Source organism: Amia ocellicauda, chromosome 1 (assembly GCF_036373705.1).
Source record: "Amia ocellicauda isolate fAmiCal2 chromosome 1, fAmiCal2.hap1, whole genome shotgun sequence".
In the NCBI taxonomy this organism is placed as follows: Eukaryota; Metazoa; Chordata; class Actinopteri; order Amiiformes; family Amiidae; genus Amia; species Amia ocellicauda.
Window position 1 is genome coordinate 46,253,311 of NC_089850.1, and position 18,370 is coordinate 46,271,680.

The 18,370-nt window shown below is 42.8% G+C and overlaps 1 protein-coding gene across 3 annotated transcripts in view; it reads right to left on the bottom strand.

Annotated features, from left to right (window-relative positions):
• Positions 1-18,370, bottom strand: part of otofa (otoferlin a) — a 70,766-nt gene that overhangs the window by 7,924 nt on the left and 44,472 nt on the right. For all 3 annotated transcript variants that reach the window (XM_066707168.1, XM_066707183.1, XM_066707174.1), the window contains exons 38-41: positions 17,716-17,814; positions 1,945-2,186; positions 1,413-1,591; positions 841-941 (exon numbers count right to left, since the gene is read on the bottom strand). In XM_066707168.1, the coding sequence (XP_066563265.1) occupies positions 841-941; positions 1,413-1,591; positions 1,945-2,186; positions 17,716-17,814 (621 nt within the window). The remainder of the gene's footprint in view (positions 1-840; positions 942-1,412; positions 1,592-1,944; positions 2,187-17,715; positions 17,815-18,370) is intronic.

Here is an 18,370-nt window from a genome sequence, read left to right on the forward strand (position 1 = left end):
CACCAATACAGATGTACACAATCTTTCAATGTATTTGGTTATGTCAGGTTACTTCAATACAACATCTTCTCATTCTTCATAGTTTCACAGCTTTTAGCCAAGGCCCAGCTAAAACTGGTTGGATTTAAGACTCCTGCTCAGTCATCACTGAACACAGACTGTCTGTCCCCACCATCGTACTGCAGCAGGACTCTCTGTTACCCATTGTGACAAACCCACCATTCACTACTGTAAGCTGCATCTGCTGTACAAGTTTAAGAGAGTCACTTTCATTTAAAAAAGCAGATTACAGGTGAGGGGTGGCTGTCTCTGTGGTCAGTAATAAACTGCATACCTCTACTGTCCTTACTCTGGAACTTTCTTTGGCTACTGTTGTTGTCCATCAACCACAGAAGACTTTGTGGAGTGTACTTGCACCCAGCATTGAATAATGAGATACGCTCCCCTGACCCCTCTAAATAAATAAGTAAAAGATGATGACTTCATATCACAATAGCAATTACAGCTTTTAGTACCTGTATGCTAAATAGATTTTTCCTTTGTGTTCTATTACTCACCGGGGGCTTTGGGCCTGCTTTCTCAAAGTGGGATTTGCTAAGGACTCATGGCAGTATGTGTTTATAAGAGTCACAGTAACACACTTATCTTCTCTCCTCACACAGAAAGGTTTCAATAAAACCCCCAGTAAATGGTCTTAATTTGAAAAAAATAATAGCTTTGAACGCTTGAGTAAATATTTGACCAGCTTTGGGAAAATCAGGCCCTTGGTGTGGGAAGCAGGGGTACCATATGGGTGTGTGCTAATGCAGGTCCTAGGTGTTCTATGGAGGATGGGCTTACTTGGGTTTCTCCAGTGGGTCAGGCTCATTGCGCCCAAGGCCGGCCGGACACTTCTCCGCTTCCTCTGCACTCAGGAGCTGCAACTCTGCCTCCACTTTACCCTGGAGAGACAGAGAGCTGTCACCGACTGATGAAAGCAGGTGGGACTGCCTGTATCTCACCCCCAACAGGACCACTGGGCTGGACTGGAAGAAGTCTGCAAGCACAAAACCCCTCGACTTCCCCCTGGTGCATGCCTGTGTGTCATATTTAAAATCTCTCTTCCTGCTCTGCAACAGGGAAGTCCTTTGCCCCCTGAGCAGGAGGATGGACTTGACGGCAGTGGCAGAAAAGCACAATGGTTTGGTTTGGAATTTCTCCAGCACACATTTGTGCTCCTCAGAGGGAGGCTGCTGCTCTGAAACCCAAGATACCAGGAGTCAGAATCCCAGGCACTGAGCATCGCAGCCTGTGGCTCAGGATTTCATGTGTAAGGGCAGGGCTGACATATTTAAGTTATTTAATTTACTTAGTTTAGCGGGCCTCTCTTACAGTGGTGGAGCACATTGTCAAAATGGAGGTGTTCCATTTACCGTGAGCTCCATTTCGTCGTTCTCGTCCCGGGCCACGAAAGGCCACCATCCTTTGACCCTCTTCTGCTTGAAGATGGAGATGGTGGGCAGCTCCTGCTCGCTCAGCACCATGTCTATGGAGCACTGCTTAGCTGTTTTTGCCCCGCGGGGGAAGCGGTTTAGGTCCAGCTCAATTGCTCCTGCACAGGGAAACAGAATAACCCTTTAGTCATGCCATTAGCGCTTATGCCTGAGTGAAAGGGTGGATGCCATTGTAGACATGGCAAGCAAAGGGTTGAAGCACAGAGTGATGTGAACAGGGAAAATGTAACTGGGGTATATTGACTACTTGACAAACTTTGCTGTCTGTGATCAGCAAGTCTCAATTTGTTTTTTATATATGCATAATTATATTTCAATCTATATTCAGCAAGTTAAAATCATGGCTGCTGTCTATCTGCTCGGATCGTCAAGTGCAGATGGGGATGATGGTTAACGCTGCAAAGCCAGCACAGAATGGGCACAGCACAGGGAGTGATGGAGACTGGCGCACCAAGGAAGTCATCAGCGGAGAAATGGTCAGCATCCCACACTTGCAGCGTGAGGCGTGCGGGGATCTTGTACTCGGTCTCATCCCAGGAGAACATGGACTCCTTCTTGGAGATAACGATCTTTTCCTCCGCCAGCAGGTAGTCAAAGGGGTAGATAAAGCGCCAGTTGAAGTTGCCTTCTCCCGTCAGTGAATGGTAGTGGACATCAGTGTCCTGCTTGTCCTCTTGCTGTCCCTTCAGCCAGCTGTGGACAGGATCAGACAGCAGAGGACAATGTGAGCAACTCTTCCTAATGAGCACAGATGCTTTTCTTGTTCTCTGTAGGTTTCGAAATACTAGCGGTGTGATGTAATACTCTTATTAGTGAAGGATGGTGGGTGAAAATGAAGGTCGTTTTTTTGTTTTAGTTGGGAATTTAGTAAAAACACGTTCTGTTCTATTGCGCCTGGATTAATTCCATCTGTACGTAATGTGTGTATATGACCAAAAAAAAAAAAAAAACTATGCTCATATATTTTGTAACTGTAACTGTAATGGTGAAACTGAGAACTTGTATCTATATACACAGTCATGAAAATTCCCAAAGAAGATGTCCAAAGTTTCATTTTCCGGTCTTACATCAGTTACAAATTGTTGTCTGTAGAGAATACAACTAAAACTCTAGATAAATATGTTCTTTAATGTAGCTGATCTGTAAATCTCGTAAGTGTGAAGTGAATTCTGGTTCATGATGAAGGAGCTCAGAGTAGGCAAGGCTCCTTTGGCTATGGGCCAGGCTGTCTTTTCTGCTGAAATATTGCTAACGAGTGATTAAAAAAGGCTCTTTGCTGGCCATTTTCAATTCACCTATAGACTACAGACAAGTGTTCTTGATTCGTGTCTTCAAGGCATTCTCCCCAGTGGACAGCTGCTGAGGTCACATCTGAATGGTATTTGTTTGTGTTTAATTTGCTGAGCCAAGGTACTGTTATTCATTTATATAATTTTTAAAGACTGGGGTGTAATGGGATGTAATGGCACATTTGAAAAATGTTAAGTGATTCAAACAGAACAATGCAAATAAAAAATAAATTGCTGCTGGGCCTCTCAAACCCTTTCCCTGACTACACTACACTACAGATCAGGCACCCTGTCTCTCAAGTTATGTAATCCAGGAATTAAAACAGACTACATGGCAGGTATACATTCAAATACCCATGGTGGATGTTTGACCTTCAACAAATCATGTCGAAAATGGGTTAGTCTGACAGGTTCTCTTTGGTGGCAAGCAGTTATCTATGTATATGTAAACCTCCAATGCAGAAAGAGAGAACATTTTGCATTTTACCTCATGCAGACCTGAGAGCGAATCACAAACCAACTTGGACGTACAAACAAAAACCATCCACATGCATGAAAACTGTATTTACAACAAGACCATTAAAACTCAGCATCACTTATGCAGTAGGATATTAAAATTATACAGAAGTCATATTGCTCTTCGGACCACAGAAGAAGAAGCAGTGCAAGTGCAGCAGTAAAGTAGAGCAAATTAAGTATTGGAAACAGAAGATAGAAATGCTGGTTCTCTGCCATTCAAAAGGATTAGGATAACAGGTTTTGGATTATAGTTAGGGTTAGGTTTATGGCTTTAGGGTTAGAGTTACTGGGTTAGGGTTACAACCCGAAACCAGTAACCCTAACCCTAAAGCCGTAACCCTAAAGCCATAACCCTAATCCTAACTCTTGCCCTACAACCCTTACCCTAACCCAGCAACCCTAACTCTCAAGCCATGAACACAACCCTAAACCTAACCCTAACCCTAAAGCCATAAACCTAAGCCTAACTATAACCCTAACCCTAACCCTAACCCTAAAGCCATAAACCTAACCCTAACCCTAACCCTAGCCCTACAACCCAAACCCTAACCCTAACCCAGTAACCCTAACCCTAAAGCCATAAACCTAACCCTAACCCTAACCCTAGCCCTACAACCCTAACCCTAACCCTAATCCAGTAACCCTAACCCTAAAGCCATAAACCTAACCCTAACCCTGTAACCCTAACCCTAAAGCAATAACCCTAACCCTAACCCTAAAAACATAAACCTAACTCTAAGCCTAACCCTAACCCTAACCCAGCAACCCTAACCATTAAGCCATGAACATTAACCTAAACCTAACCCTAATCCTAATCCAGTAACCCTAACCCTAAAGCCATAAATTTAAGGCTAACTAAAACCCTAACCCTAACCCTAACCCAGCAACCCTAACAATCAAGCCATTAACATAACCCTAAACCTAACCCTAACCCTAATCCAGTAACCCTAACCCTAAAGCCATAAACCTAATCCTAACAATAACCCTAACCCTAACCCTAACCCAGCAACCCTAACAATCAAGCCATGAAAATAACCCTAAAATTAACCCTAACCCTAATCCAGTAACCCTAACCCTAAAGAATAAACCTAAGCCTAACAATAACCCTAACCCTAACCCAGCAACCCTAACAATCAAGCCATGAACATAACCCTGAACCTAACCCTAATCCTAATCCAGTAACCCTAACCCTAAAGCCATAAATTTATAAATAAATAAAACACTTCAAATCTCATGCAAATATAAGGCTGTATTCACCCAATTTTAGTTGTTTTGCAGCCTTATCATGCTTGTGGTGACTTGCATGCAAATTTTGCCCTCGTCATCATTAAAATACTTGCTTCAAATCTTAACCTTCCAGTAACCCTAACCATAACCCTAAAACCATAAACCTATCCCTAACCCTAACCCTAGCCCTACAACCCTAACCCTAACCCAGTAACCCTAACCCTAAAGCCATGAACATAACCCTAACCCTAACCCTAATCCAGTAACCCTAACCCTAAAGCCATAAACCTAACCCTAACCCTAACCCTGTAACCCTAACCCTAAAGCAAAAACTCTAACCCTAACCCTAACCCTGTAACCCTAACCCTAAAGCCATAAACCTAACCCTAACCCTAGCCCTACAACCCTAACCCTAACCCAGTAACCCTAACCCTAAAGCCATGAACATAACCCTAACCCTAACCCTAATCCAGTAACCCTAACCCTAAAGCCATAAACCTAACCCTAACCCTAACCCTGTAACCCTAACCCTAAAGCAAAAACTCTAACCCTAACCCTAACCCTGTAACCCTAACCCTAAAGCCATAAACCTAACCCTAACCCTAACCCTGTAACCCTAACACTAAAGCCATAAACCTAACCCTAACCCTAAGCCTGTAACCCTAACCCTAAAAACATAAACCTAACCCTAAGCCTAACACTAAAGCTGTAACCCTAAGCCTAAAGCCATAAATCTAACCCTTACACTAACCCAGCAACCCTAACCATCAAGCCATGAACATTAAGCTAAACCTAAACCTAACCCTAATCCTAATCCAGTAACCCTAACCCAAAAGCCATAAACCTAAGCCTAACAATAACCCTAACCCTAACCAAGCAACCCTAACAATCAAGCCACGAACATAACCCTAAACCTAACCCTAACCCTAATCCAGTAACCCTAACCCTAACCCTAAAACCATAAACCTATCCCTAACCCTAACCCTAGCCCTACAACCCTAACCCTAATCAAGTAACCCTAACCCTAAAGCCATAAACCTAAGCCTAACAATAACCCTAACCCTAACCCAGCAACCCTAACAACCAAGCCATGAACATAACCCTAAACCTAACCCTAACCCTAATCCAGTAACCCTAACCCTAACCCTAAAACCATAAACCTATCCCTAACCCTAACCCTAGCCCTACAACCCTAACCCTAATCCAGTAACCCTAACCCTAAAGCCATAAACCTAACCCTAACCCTGTAACCCTAACCCTAAAGCAAAAACCCTAACCCTAACCCTAAACCTGTAACCCTAACCCTAAAGCCATAAACCTAACCCTAACCCTAAGCCTGTAACCCTAACCCTAAAAACATAAACCTAACCCTAAGCCTAACCCTAAAGCCGTAACCCTAACCCTGTAACCCTAAACCTAAAGCCATGAACCTGACCCTAAACCTAAACCTGTAACCTTAACCCTAGCCCTACAACACTAATCCTAACCCTAACCCAGTAACCCTAACCCTAAAGCCATAAACCTAACTCTAGCCTACAACCGTAACCCTGTAACCCTAACCCTAAAGCCATGAACCTAACCCTAAACCAAACTCTGTAACCTTAACCCTAAAGCCATAAACCTAACCCTAGCCCTACAACCCTAACCCTAACCCAGTAACCCTAACCCTAAAGCCATGAACATAACCCTAACCCTAATCCAGTAACCCTAACCCTACAGAATAAACCTAAACCTAACAATAACCCTAACCCAGCAACCCTAACAATCAAGCCATGAACATAACCCTGAACCTAACCCTAACCCTAATCCAGTAACCCTAACCCTAACCCTAACCCTAAAACCATAAACCTATCCCTAACCCTAGCCCTACAACCCTAACCCTAACCCAGTAACCCTAACCCTAAAGCCATGAACATAACCCTAACCCTAAAGCCATAACCCTAACCCTAACCCTAACCCAGTAACCCTAACCCTAACACTGTAACCCTAATTATAACTCTAGCCCTACAACCCTAACCCTAACCCTAATTATAACTCTAGCCCTACAACCCTAACCCTAACCCTAACCCTAAAAACATAAACCTAACCCTAAGCCTAACACTAAAGCTGTAACCCTAAGCCTAAAGCCATAAATCTAACCCTTACCCTAACCCAGCAACCCTAACCATTAAGCCATGAACATTAATCTAAACCTAAACCTAACCCTAATCCTAATCCAGTAACCCTAACCCTAAAGCCATAAATTTAAGCCTAACTAAAACCCTAACCCTAACCCTAACCCAGCAACCCTAACAATCAAGCCATGAACATAACCCTAAACCTAACCCTAACCCTAATCCAGTAACCCTAACCCTAAAGCCATAAACCTAATCCTAACAATAACCCTAACCCTAACCCTAACCCAGCAACCCTAACAATCAAGCCATGAAAATAACCCTAAAATTAACCCTAACCCTAATCCAGTAACCCTAACCCTAAAGAATAAACCTAAGCCTAACAATAACCCTAACCCTAACCCAGCAACCCTAACAATCAAGCCATGAACATAACCCTGAACCTAACCCTAACCCTAATCCAGTAACCCTAACCCTAACCCTAAAACCATAAACCTATCCCTAACCCTAGCCCTACAACCCTAACCCTAACCCAGTAACCCTAACCCTAAAGCCATGAACATAACCCTAACACTAACCCTAATCCAGTAACCCTAACCCTAAAGCCATAAACCTAACCCTAACCCTAACCCTGTAACCCTAACCCTAAAGCCATAAACCTAACCCTAACCCTAAGCCTGTAACCCTAACCCTAAAAACATAAACCTAACCCTAAGCCTAACCCTAAAGCTGTAACCCTAACCCTGTAACCCTAAACCTAAAGCCATGAACCTAACCCTAAACCTAAACCTAGCCCTACAACACTAATCCTAACCCTAACCCAGTAACCCTAACCCTAAAGCCATAAACCTAACCCTAACCCTAACCCAGTAACCCTAACCCTAAAGCCATAAACCTAACCCTAGCCTACAACCGTAACCCTGTAACCCTAACCCTAATTATAACTATAGCCCTACAACCCAAACCCCAACCCAAACCCCAATCCTAACCCTAACCCTAAAGCCATAAACCTATCCCTAACCCTAACCCTAGCCCTACAACACTAATCCTAACCCTAACCCAGTAACCCTAACCCTAAAGCCATAAACCTAACCCTAGCCTACAACCGTAACCCTGTAACCCTAACCCTAAAGCCATGAACATAACCCTAAACCTAACCCAGTAACCCTAACCCTAACCCTAGCCCTACAACCCTGACCCTGTTACCCTAACCCTAAAGCCTGGAACCTAACCCTAAACCAAACTCTGTAACCTTAACCCTAAAGCCATAAACCTAACCCTAGCCCTACAACCCTAACCCTAACCCAGCAACCCTAACAATCAAGCCATGAACATAACCCTGGACCTAACCCTAACCCTAATCCAGTAACCCTAACCCTAACCCTAAAACCATAAACCTATCCCTAACCCTAGACCTACAACCTTAACCCTAACCCAGTAACCCTAACCCTAAAGCCATGAACATAACCCTAACCCTAACCCTAATCCAGTAACCCTAACCCTAAAGCCATAACCCTAACCCTAACCCTAAAGCCATAACCCTAACCCTAACCCTAACCCAGTAACCCTAACCCTAACACTGTAACCCTAATTATAACTCTAGCCCTACAACCCTAACCCTAACCCTAATTATAACTCTAGCCCTACAACCCTAACCCTAACCCTAGCCCTACAACCCTAATCCTAAAGCCATAACCCTATGCCTGCAACCTTAACTTTAAAGCCGTAACCCTAAGCCTGTAACCCTAACCCTAAAAACATAAACCTAACCCTAAGCCTAACACTAAAGCTGTAACCCTAAGCCTAAAGCCATAAATCTAACCCTTACCCTAACCCAGCAACCCTAACCATTAAGCCATGAACATTAACCTAAACCTAAACCTAACCCTAATCCTAATCCAGTAACCCTAACCCTAAAGCCATAAACCTAAGCCTAACAATAACCCTAACCCTAACCCAGCAACCCTAACAACCAAGCCATGAACATAACCCTAAACCTAACCCTAACCCTAATCCAGTAACCCTAACCCTAAAGCCATAAACCTAAGCCTAACAATAACCCTAACCCTAACCTAGCAACCCTAACAATCAAGCCACGAACATAACCCTGAACCTAACCCTAACCCTAATCCAGTAACCCTAACCCTAACCCTAAAACCATAAACCTATCCCTAACCCAAACCCTAGCCCTACAACCCTAACCCTAATCCAGTAACCCTAACCCTAAAGCCATAAACCTAACCCTAACCCTGTAACCCTAACCCTAAAGCAAAAACCCTAACCCTAACCCTAAACCTGTAACCCTAACCCTAAAGCCATAAACCTAACCCTAACCCTAAGCCTGTAACCCTAACCCTAAAAACATAAACCTAACCCTAAGCCTAACCCTAAAGCCGTAACCCTAACCCTGTAACCCTAAACCTAAAGCCATGAACCTGACCCTAAACCTAAACCTGTAACCTTAACCCTAAAGCCATGAACCTATCCCTAACCCTAACCCTAGCCCTACAACACTAATCCTAACCCTAACCCAGTAACCCTAACCCTAAAGCCATAAACCTAACTCTAGCCTACAACCGTAACCCTGTAACCCTAACCTTAAAGCCATGAACATAACCCTAAACCTAACCCAGTAACCCTAACCCAAGCCCTACAACCCTGACCCTGTAACCCTAACCCTAAAGCCATGAACCTAACCCTAAACCAAACTCTGTAACCTTAACCCTAAAGCCATAAACCTAACCCTAGCCCTACAACCCTAACCCTAAACCTAATCAAGTAACCCTAACCCTAACGCCATAACCCTAATTATAACTCTAGCCCTCTAACCCTAACCCTAACCCTAGCCCTACAACCCTGACCCTGTAACCCTAACCCTAAAGCCATGAACCTAACCCTAAACCAAACTCTGTAACCTTAACCCTAAAGCCATAAACCTAACCCTAGCCCTACAACCCTAACCCTAACCCAGTAACCCTAACCCTAAAGCCATGAACATAACCCTAACCCTAATCCAGTAACCCTAACCCTAAAGCCATAAACCTAAGCCTAACAATAACCCTAACCCTAACCCTAACCCAGCAACCCTAACAATCAAGCCATGAACATAACACTAAACCTAACCCTAACCCTAATCCAGTAACCCTAACCCTACAGAATAAACCTAAACCTAACAATAACCCTAACCCTAACCCAGCAACCCTAACAATCAAGCCATGAACATAACCCTGAACCTAACCCTAACCCTAATCCAGTAACCCTAACCCTAACCCTAACCCTAAAACCATAAACCTATCCCTAACCCTAGCCCTACAACCCTAACCCTAACCCAGTAACCCTAACCCTAAAGCCATGAACATAACCCTAACCCTAACCCTAATCCAGTAACCCTAACCCTAAAGCCATAACCCTAACCCTAAAGCCATAACCCTAACCCTAACCCTAACCCTAACCCAGTAACCCTAACCCTAACACTGTAACCCTAATTATAACTCTAGCCCTACAACCCTAACCCTAACCCTAATTATAACTCTAGCCCTACAACCCTAACCCTAACCCTAACCCTAAAAACATAAACCTAACCCTAAGCCTAACACTAAAGCTGTAACCCTAAGCCTAAAGCCATAAATCTAACCCTTACCCTAACCCAGCAACCCTAACCATTAAGCCATGAACATTAACCTAAACCTAAACCTAACCCTAATCCTAATCCAGTAACCCTAACCCTAAAGCCATAAATTTAAGCCTAACTAAAACCCTAACCCTAACCCTAACCCAGCAACCCTAACAATCAAGCCATGAACATAACCCTAAACCTAACCCTAACCCTAATCCAGTAACCATAACCCTAAAGCCATAAACCTAATCCTAACAATAACCCTAACCCTAACCCTAACCCAGCAACCCTAACAATCAAGCCAAGAAAATAACCCTAAACCTAACCCTAACCCTAATCCAGTAACCCTAACCCTAAAGCCATAAACCTAATCCTAACAATAACCCTAACCCTAACCTAGCAACCCTAACAATCAAGCCATGAAAATAACCCTAAAATTAACCCTAACCCTAATCCAGTAACCCTAACCCTAAAGAATAAACCTAAGCCTAACAATAACCCTAACCCTAACCCAGCAACCCTAACAATCAAGCCATGAACATAACCCTGAACCTAACCCTAACCCTAATCCAGTAACCCTAACCCTAACCCTAAAACCATAAACCTATCCCTAACCCTAACCCTAGCCCTACAACCCTAACCCTAACCCAGTAACCCTAACCCTAAAGCCATGAACATAACCCTAACCCTAACCCTAATCCAGTAACCCTAACCCTAAAGCCATAAACCTAACCCTAACCCTAACCTTGTAACCCTAACCCTAAAGCCATAAACCTAACCCTAACCCTAAGCCTGTAACCCTAACCCTAAAAACATAAACCTAACCCTAAGCCTAACCCTAAAGCCGTAACCCTAACCCTGTAACCCTAAACCTAAAGCCATGAACCTAACCCTAAACCTAAACCTGTAACCTTAACCCTAAAGCCATGAACCTATCCCTAACCCTAACCCTAGCCCTACAACACTAATCCTAACCCTAACCCAGTAACCCTAACCCTAAAGCCATAAACCTAACCCTAGCCTACAACCGTAACCCTGTAACCCTAACCCTAATTAAAACTATAGCCCTACAACCCAAACCCCAACCCAAACCCCAACCCAAACCCCAACCCAAACCCCAATCCTAACCCTAACCCTAAAGCCATAAACCTATCCCTAACCCTAACCCTAGCCCTACAACACTAATCCTAACCCTAACCCAGTAACCCTAACCCTAAAGCCATAAACCTAACCCTAGCCTACAACCGTAACCCTGTAACCCTAACCCTAAAGCAATGAACATAACCCTAAACCTAACCCAGTAACCCTAACCCTAACCCTAGCCCTACAACCCTGACCCTGTAACCCTAACCCTAAAGCCATGAACCTAACCCTAAACCAAACTCTGTAACCTTAACCCTAAAGCCATAAACCTAACCCTAGCCCTACAACCCTAACCCTAACCCAAAACCTAATCAAGTAACCCTAACCCTAATGCCGTAACCCTAATTATAACTCTAGCCCTCTAACCCTAACCCTAACCCTAGCCCTACAACCCTGACCCTGTAACCCTAACCCTAAAGCCATGAACCTAACCCTAAACCAAACTCTGTAACCTTAACCCTAAAGCCATAAACCTAACCCTAGCCCTACAACCCTAACCCTAACCCAGTAACCCTAACCCTAAAGCCATGAACATAACCCTAACCCTAACCCTAATCCAGTAACCCTAACCCTAAAGCCATAAACCTAACCCTAACCCTAACCCAGTAACCCTAACCCTAAAGCCATAAACCTAACCCTAGCCTACAACCGTAACCCTGTAACCCTAACCCTAATTATAACTATAGCCCTACAACCCAAACCCCAACCCAAACCCCAACCCAAACCCCAATCCTAACCCTAACCCTAAAGCCATAAACCTATCCCTAACCCTAACCCTAGCCCTACAACACTAATCCTAACCCTAACCCAGTAACCCTAACCCTAAAGCCATAAACCTAACCCTAGCCTACAACCGTAACCCTGTAACCCTAACCCTAAAGCCATGAACATAACCCTAAACCTAACCCAGTAACCCCAACCCTAACCCTAGCCCTACAACCCTGACCCTGTAACCCTAACCCTAAAGCCATGAACCTAACCCTAAACCAAACTCTGTAACCTTAACCCTAAAGCCATAAACCTAACCCTAGCCCTACAACCCTAACCCTAACCCTAACCCTAAACCTAATCAAGTAACCCTAACCCTAACGCCGTAACCCTAATTATAACTCTAGCCCTCTAACCCTAACCCTAACCCTAGCCCTACAACCCTAATCCTAAAGCCATAACCCTATGCCTGCAACCTTAACTTTAAAGCCGTAACCCTAAGCCTGTAACCATAATCCTAAAAACATAAACCTAACCCTAAGCCTAACACTAAAGCTGTAACCCTAAGCCTAAAGCCATAAATCTAACCCTTACCCTAACCCAGCAACCCTAACCATCAAGCCATGAACATAAACCTAAACCTAACCCTAACCCTAATCCAGTAACCCTAAACCTAACCCTAACACTAACCCTAAAGCCATAAACCTATCCCTAACCCTAACCCTAGCCCTACAACCCTAATCCTAACGCAGTAACCCTAACCCTAAAGCCATGAACATAACCTTAACCCTAACCCTAACCCTAATCCAGTAACCCCAACCCTAAAGCCATAAACCTAACCCTAACCCTAACCCAAGCCCTACAACCCTAACCCTAACCCTAACCCTAACCCTAAAGCCATAACCCTAACCCTAACCCTAACCCTAGCCCTACAACCCTAATCCTAACGCAGTAACCCCAACCCTAAAGCCATAAACCTAACCCTAACCCTAACCCAAGCCCTACAACCCTAACCCTAACCCTAACCCTAACCCTAACCCTAAAGCCATAACCCTAACCCTAACCCTAACACAGTAACCCTAACCCTAACGCCGTAACCCTAATTATAACTATAGCCCTACAACCCTAACCCTAACCCTAACCCTAATACCCAAACCTTTACCCTACAGCCCTAACCCAAACCCCAACCCTATCCCTAACCCTAACCCTAGCCCTACAACCCTAACCCTAACCCTAACCCAGTAACCCTAACCCTAAAGCCATAAACCTAACCCTAGCCTACAACCGTAACCCTGTAACCCTAACCCTAAAGCCATGAACCTAACCCTAAACCTAACCCAGTAACCCTAACCCTAACACCGTAACCCTAATTATAACTCTAGCCCTACAACCCTAACCCTAACCCTAATTATAACTCTAGCCCTACAACCCTAACCCTAACCCTAACCCTAATTATAACTCTAGCCCTACAACCCTAACCCTAACCATACAACCCTAATCCTAAAGCCATAACCCTATGCCTGCAACCTTAACTTTAAAGCCGTAACCCTAAGCCTGTAACCCTAACCATAAGGTCGTAACCCTAACTTTAACTCTACAACCCTAACCTTTACCCTACAGCCTTAACCCTAAAGCCGTAACCATTACCCTAACCCTACAACCTTAACCCTAATGCCGTAACCTTATAACCCTATAGATCGGTTATAATATAGAATTAGAGTTTAGGTATTTTACTATATATCCTAAACATGGGTTAGGATTAAAATCAGGGTAAGGATTGGGATTAGTTTACAAATAGAAATTATAGTTAGAGTCTAGGTTTCAATAGTTTGTTATAAGGAGTTAGGTTTATTTTAAAGCAGAGTATATATATTATTTAAGATAGGTATCATTAAGGTTAGAACTTAGGTTTCAATGTTTTTGTAAGGAGTTAAGGTTAGGATTACTTTAAACAAAATGTATATATGGCTTAAAATATATGTAATTAGGTTAGGTTAGGTTTAGGTTAAGGATTAGGGATATAGGCTTAGGGTTACAGGGTTAGGTTTATGGCTTTAGGGGTAAGGTTACAGGGATAGGGTTAGGGTAACAGGGTTAGGGTTATAGTTTTAGGGTTAGGATGAGTGAAACAGTGATTAGGTTGGTATGAAGCAGATTAAAAATGAGAATGTATGAAATGCTTCAGTCAGGGCTATTGTATTGCAGAATAAAGCTGAAATGGAAAAGGTTTTTTGTAATGACCAGGATACATTTGGTAGAAATTAAAATAATAAAGTTATATTTTAACCAACTGAAATGCATTATGGGCAAAGCACTACCTTCATTGCTGTGGACATAGGGACAAAGGCAATTATAATGTATAACATGTCAGAAACATTTCTAGAAGAATGGAGTGGACAGATTGGACCTTGAATGATCCATGAAAGTCATAATCTAGGATGTGGGATGATTTGACAGAACCACTGGGGTACTGAACTCGGTATATTAAATCCTACTTTAAATTATTTAATTAAAAGTACAGTATGATATAATATATATATATATATATATATATATATATATACAGTGGGGGAAAAAAGTATTTGATCCCTTGCTGATTTTGTACGTTTGCCCACTGACAAAGAAATGATCAGTCTATCATTTTAATGGTAGGTGTGTTTTAACAGTGAGAGACAGAATAACAACAAAAAAATCCAGAAAAACGCATTTCAAAAAAGTTATAAATTGATTTGCATGTTAATGAGGGAAATAAGTATTTGACCACTTCAATTTAGTACTTGGTGGCAAAACCCTTGCTGGCAATCAAAGAGGTCAGACGTTTCTTGTAGTTGGCCACCAGGTTTGCACACATCTCAGGAGGGATTTTGTCCCACTCCTCTTTGCAGATCCTCTCAAAATCATTAAGGTTTCAATGCTGACGTTTGACAACTCGAACCTTCAGCTCCCTCCACAGATTTTCTATGGGATTAAGGTCTGGAGACTGGCTAGGCCACTCCAGGACTTTAATGTGCTTCTTCTTGAGCCACTCCTTTGTTGCCTTGGCTGTGTGTTTTAGGTCATTGTCATGCTGGATTACCCATCCACGACCCATTTTCAATGCCCTGGCTGAGGGAAGGAGGTTCTCACCCAAGATTTGATGGTACATGGCCCCGTCCATCGTCCCTTTGATGCAGTGCAGTTGTCCTGTCCCCATAGCAGAAAAACACCCCCAAAGCATAATGTTTCCACCTCCATGTTTGAAGGTGGGGATGGTGTTCTTGGGGTCATTCCTCCTCCTCCAAACACAGCGAGTTGAGTTGATGCCAAAGAGCTCGATTTTGGTCTCATCTGGCCACAACACTTTCACCCAGTTCTCCTCTGAACCTTTCAGATGTTGGCAAACTTCAGACGGTCCTGTACATGTGCTTTCTTGAGCAGGGGAACCTTGCGGGCGCTGCAGGATTTCAGTCCTTCACGGCGTAGTGTGTTACCAATTGTTTTCTTGGTGACTATGGTCCCAGCTGCCTTGAGATCATTAACAAGATCCTCCCGTGTAGTTCTGGGCTGATTCCACACCGTTCTCATGATCATTGAAACTCCACGAGGTGAGATCTTGCATGGAGCCCCAGACCGAGGGAGACTGACAGTTATTTTGTGTTTCTTCCATTTGCGAATAATCGCACCAACTGTTGTCACCTTCTCACCAAGCTGCTTGGTGATGGTCTTGTAGCCCATTCCAGCCTTGTGTAGGTCTACAATCTTGTCCCTGACATCCTTGGACAGCTCTTTGGTCTTGGCCATGGTGGAGAGTTTGGAATCTGATTGATTGATTGTTCTGTAGACAGGTGTCTTTTATACAGTTAACGAGTTGAGATTAGGAGCACTCCCTTTAAGAGAGTGCTCCTAATCTCAGCTCGTTACCTGTATGAAAGACACCTGGGAGCCAGAAATCTTGCTGATTGATAGGGGATCAAATACTTATTTCCCTCATTAACATGCAAATCAATTTATAACTTTTTTGAAATGCGTTTTTCTGGATTTTTTTGTTGTTATTCTGTCTCTCACTGTTAAAATACACCTACCATTAAAATTATAGACTGATCATTTCTTTGTCAGTGGGCAAACGTACAAAATCAGCAGGGCATCAAATACTTTTTTCCCTCACTGTATATATATATATATATATATATATATATATATATATATATATATTATATCATACTGTACTTTTAATTAAATAATTTAAAGTAGGATTTACTATATATATATTACAGTTTTATATGTCATTTTTTAACTCTTTAGAATTGGCTCCTGCCTCTTGTATATTAAATAAAATACAAATAAAAACAACTTTGAGATGGGAGACCAGATTATGTATCAAGCACCAACACAAGTGCAGTCTCATGGCCAATTTCATTCTCTGATTTGCTTGTTACAATAAATAGTTTCAAACAAAATTCAATACATATGATAGATAGGGTCGCCCTGTAATTTATATTTAAATTTTGTTTTTACTCCGCCCCCCCTCCAAGAACTCTTATTTAATATACACTTGATTTAAATGTAGTTGTTTGATATTTTGCAAAATATAATGCTGGACCAATTGGTAAGTAAGTGAACCAATTACTGGTTAACCTGAATTTAATTTACAAAGTACATTTTTTTGTACATAATACGTTTTTCATGCAAACATTCTTTCTTTAATGCTTTCATGCGAGATGGAAAGCAACATTAACCCACATCCTGAAACATTTGGAACACCAAAAAAGATTGTGGAATGTGAAGCAAGACATTGACAATGAGACCATACCAATTAAACCCCCATGTACATCAGAAGACAGTGGCAGACTTTTTTTTCTGCACTGGGGGGCTGGCAAAGGACACATTTTCGGGCCAAAGCCGGGCTAATTTATGGGCTACAGACATTTAGGAGGCTACCGATGTCCAGACTGCAGCTGTCTAATACGGCTGGGACCATCTGAGAGCTGTGGTGTAGAGCTGCTGTATGAGGGGCATCACTCATGCATTGTGGAATGCAGAGCACAAGGGTGTCCTGCTCCTAGACCTCGTTAGCGTAGACTACAATGGCAAGCCAATTTAAAACAGCACGTGGTCTAGGATTAAATCAACTTTACTGGCCCCTGTTCACATTGTGTACTTCAGCAATGTTTAACACCCGTGGGATTGAAAGCTGACCCAATGTGTGAAGTACGCGCTGTGCATGGATTAACGAGATGCTTAATTGGTATGGTCTGAAGTGGCTCTTGATGCACAGTTAAAATGAACGAATTGAAGAGTGGGATGCGTGCTCATGACCAGGGAGGGAGGCTGAGGACAGGTGGGTGGGACGAGCCGTGCAGTGGAATTGTCGTTACCCCCTGACATAGATGTCAGACATCTTCTCTCCTGTCATGAAAGCATCATCTTCAAGAATTACTTCATCAGTGTTCCAAATAATAACACGCAGCTCAAAACTAGACAACACCACGGCAACAGAACAGGGAAAAGAACAAAAACAGAAACACAGAAACAGAAACAAAAACAAAACAAAAAAAGGGAAAAAAAAACATTATTAACACCAAACGCACACTTCACGCACAGCGAGGCACCTGGGCGCCTGTACCTACCCCCGCACAAAAATGTCACTAGACTTTTCTCCAGTGAAGTAATCATCGTCTTCCAGAATTACTTCGTCTGTATTCCAAATTATCACTCTTAGCTCATATCTGGCAAGGAGGAAGGGACATAAGGTCAGAGCATGGAACACCTCTCTGACGGGGATATTCACAATGTGCTGGAAAATTATATAATTTACCAGGTGGAATATACCCTGTTAAAAACTAAAATCCAAGAAAACCAAGAGTCAAACTATGCTTATTACGTTGCTTGAATGGGCCTTTCATCTCAGCAAATAAATAATTAAATATGGTGCTATAGGGATTTAGGAGTACTTGGATTTGTGAATGTCCCCCAGAATATACTTTTGCTTACTTTTTTGATTATGCCTCAGCCATCACAGGTAAACAAATTGAGTTGGTTCTGTGAAACTGCAGCAACCACTCAAATTTCTTACATACGTAGGGTCATATGACATCTAGTTTCTCCTATTCTGGAAATGGCATTTTAACACATTTGCAGCGTGTCTTCAAAAACAGGTTAAGGGAGTCAGATTTGAAGAAAACCTTCACCACTGGTTCCAGAGATTAGTTGAAACTTCAGGTCAGACTTCTGCACCCGTTCTGTGTGGATCGATGCGTTAAATTTCAAAGGCAATCCAAAAAC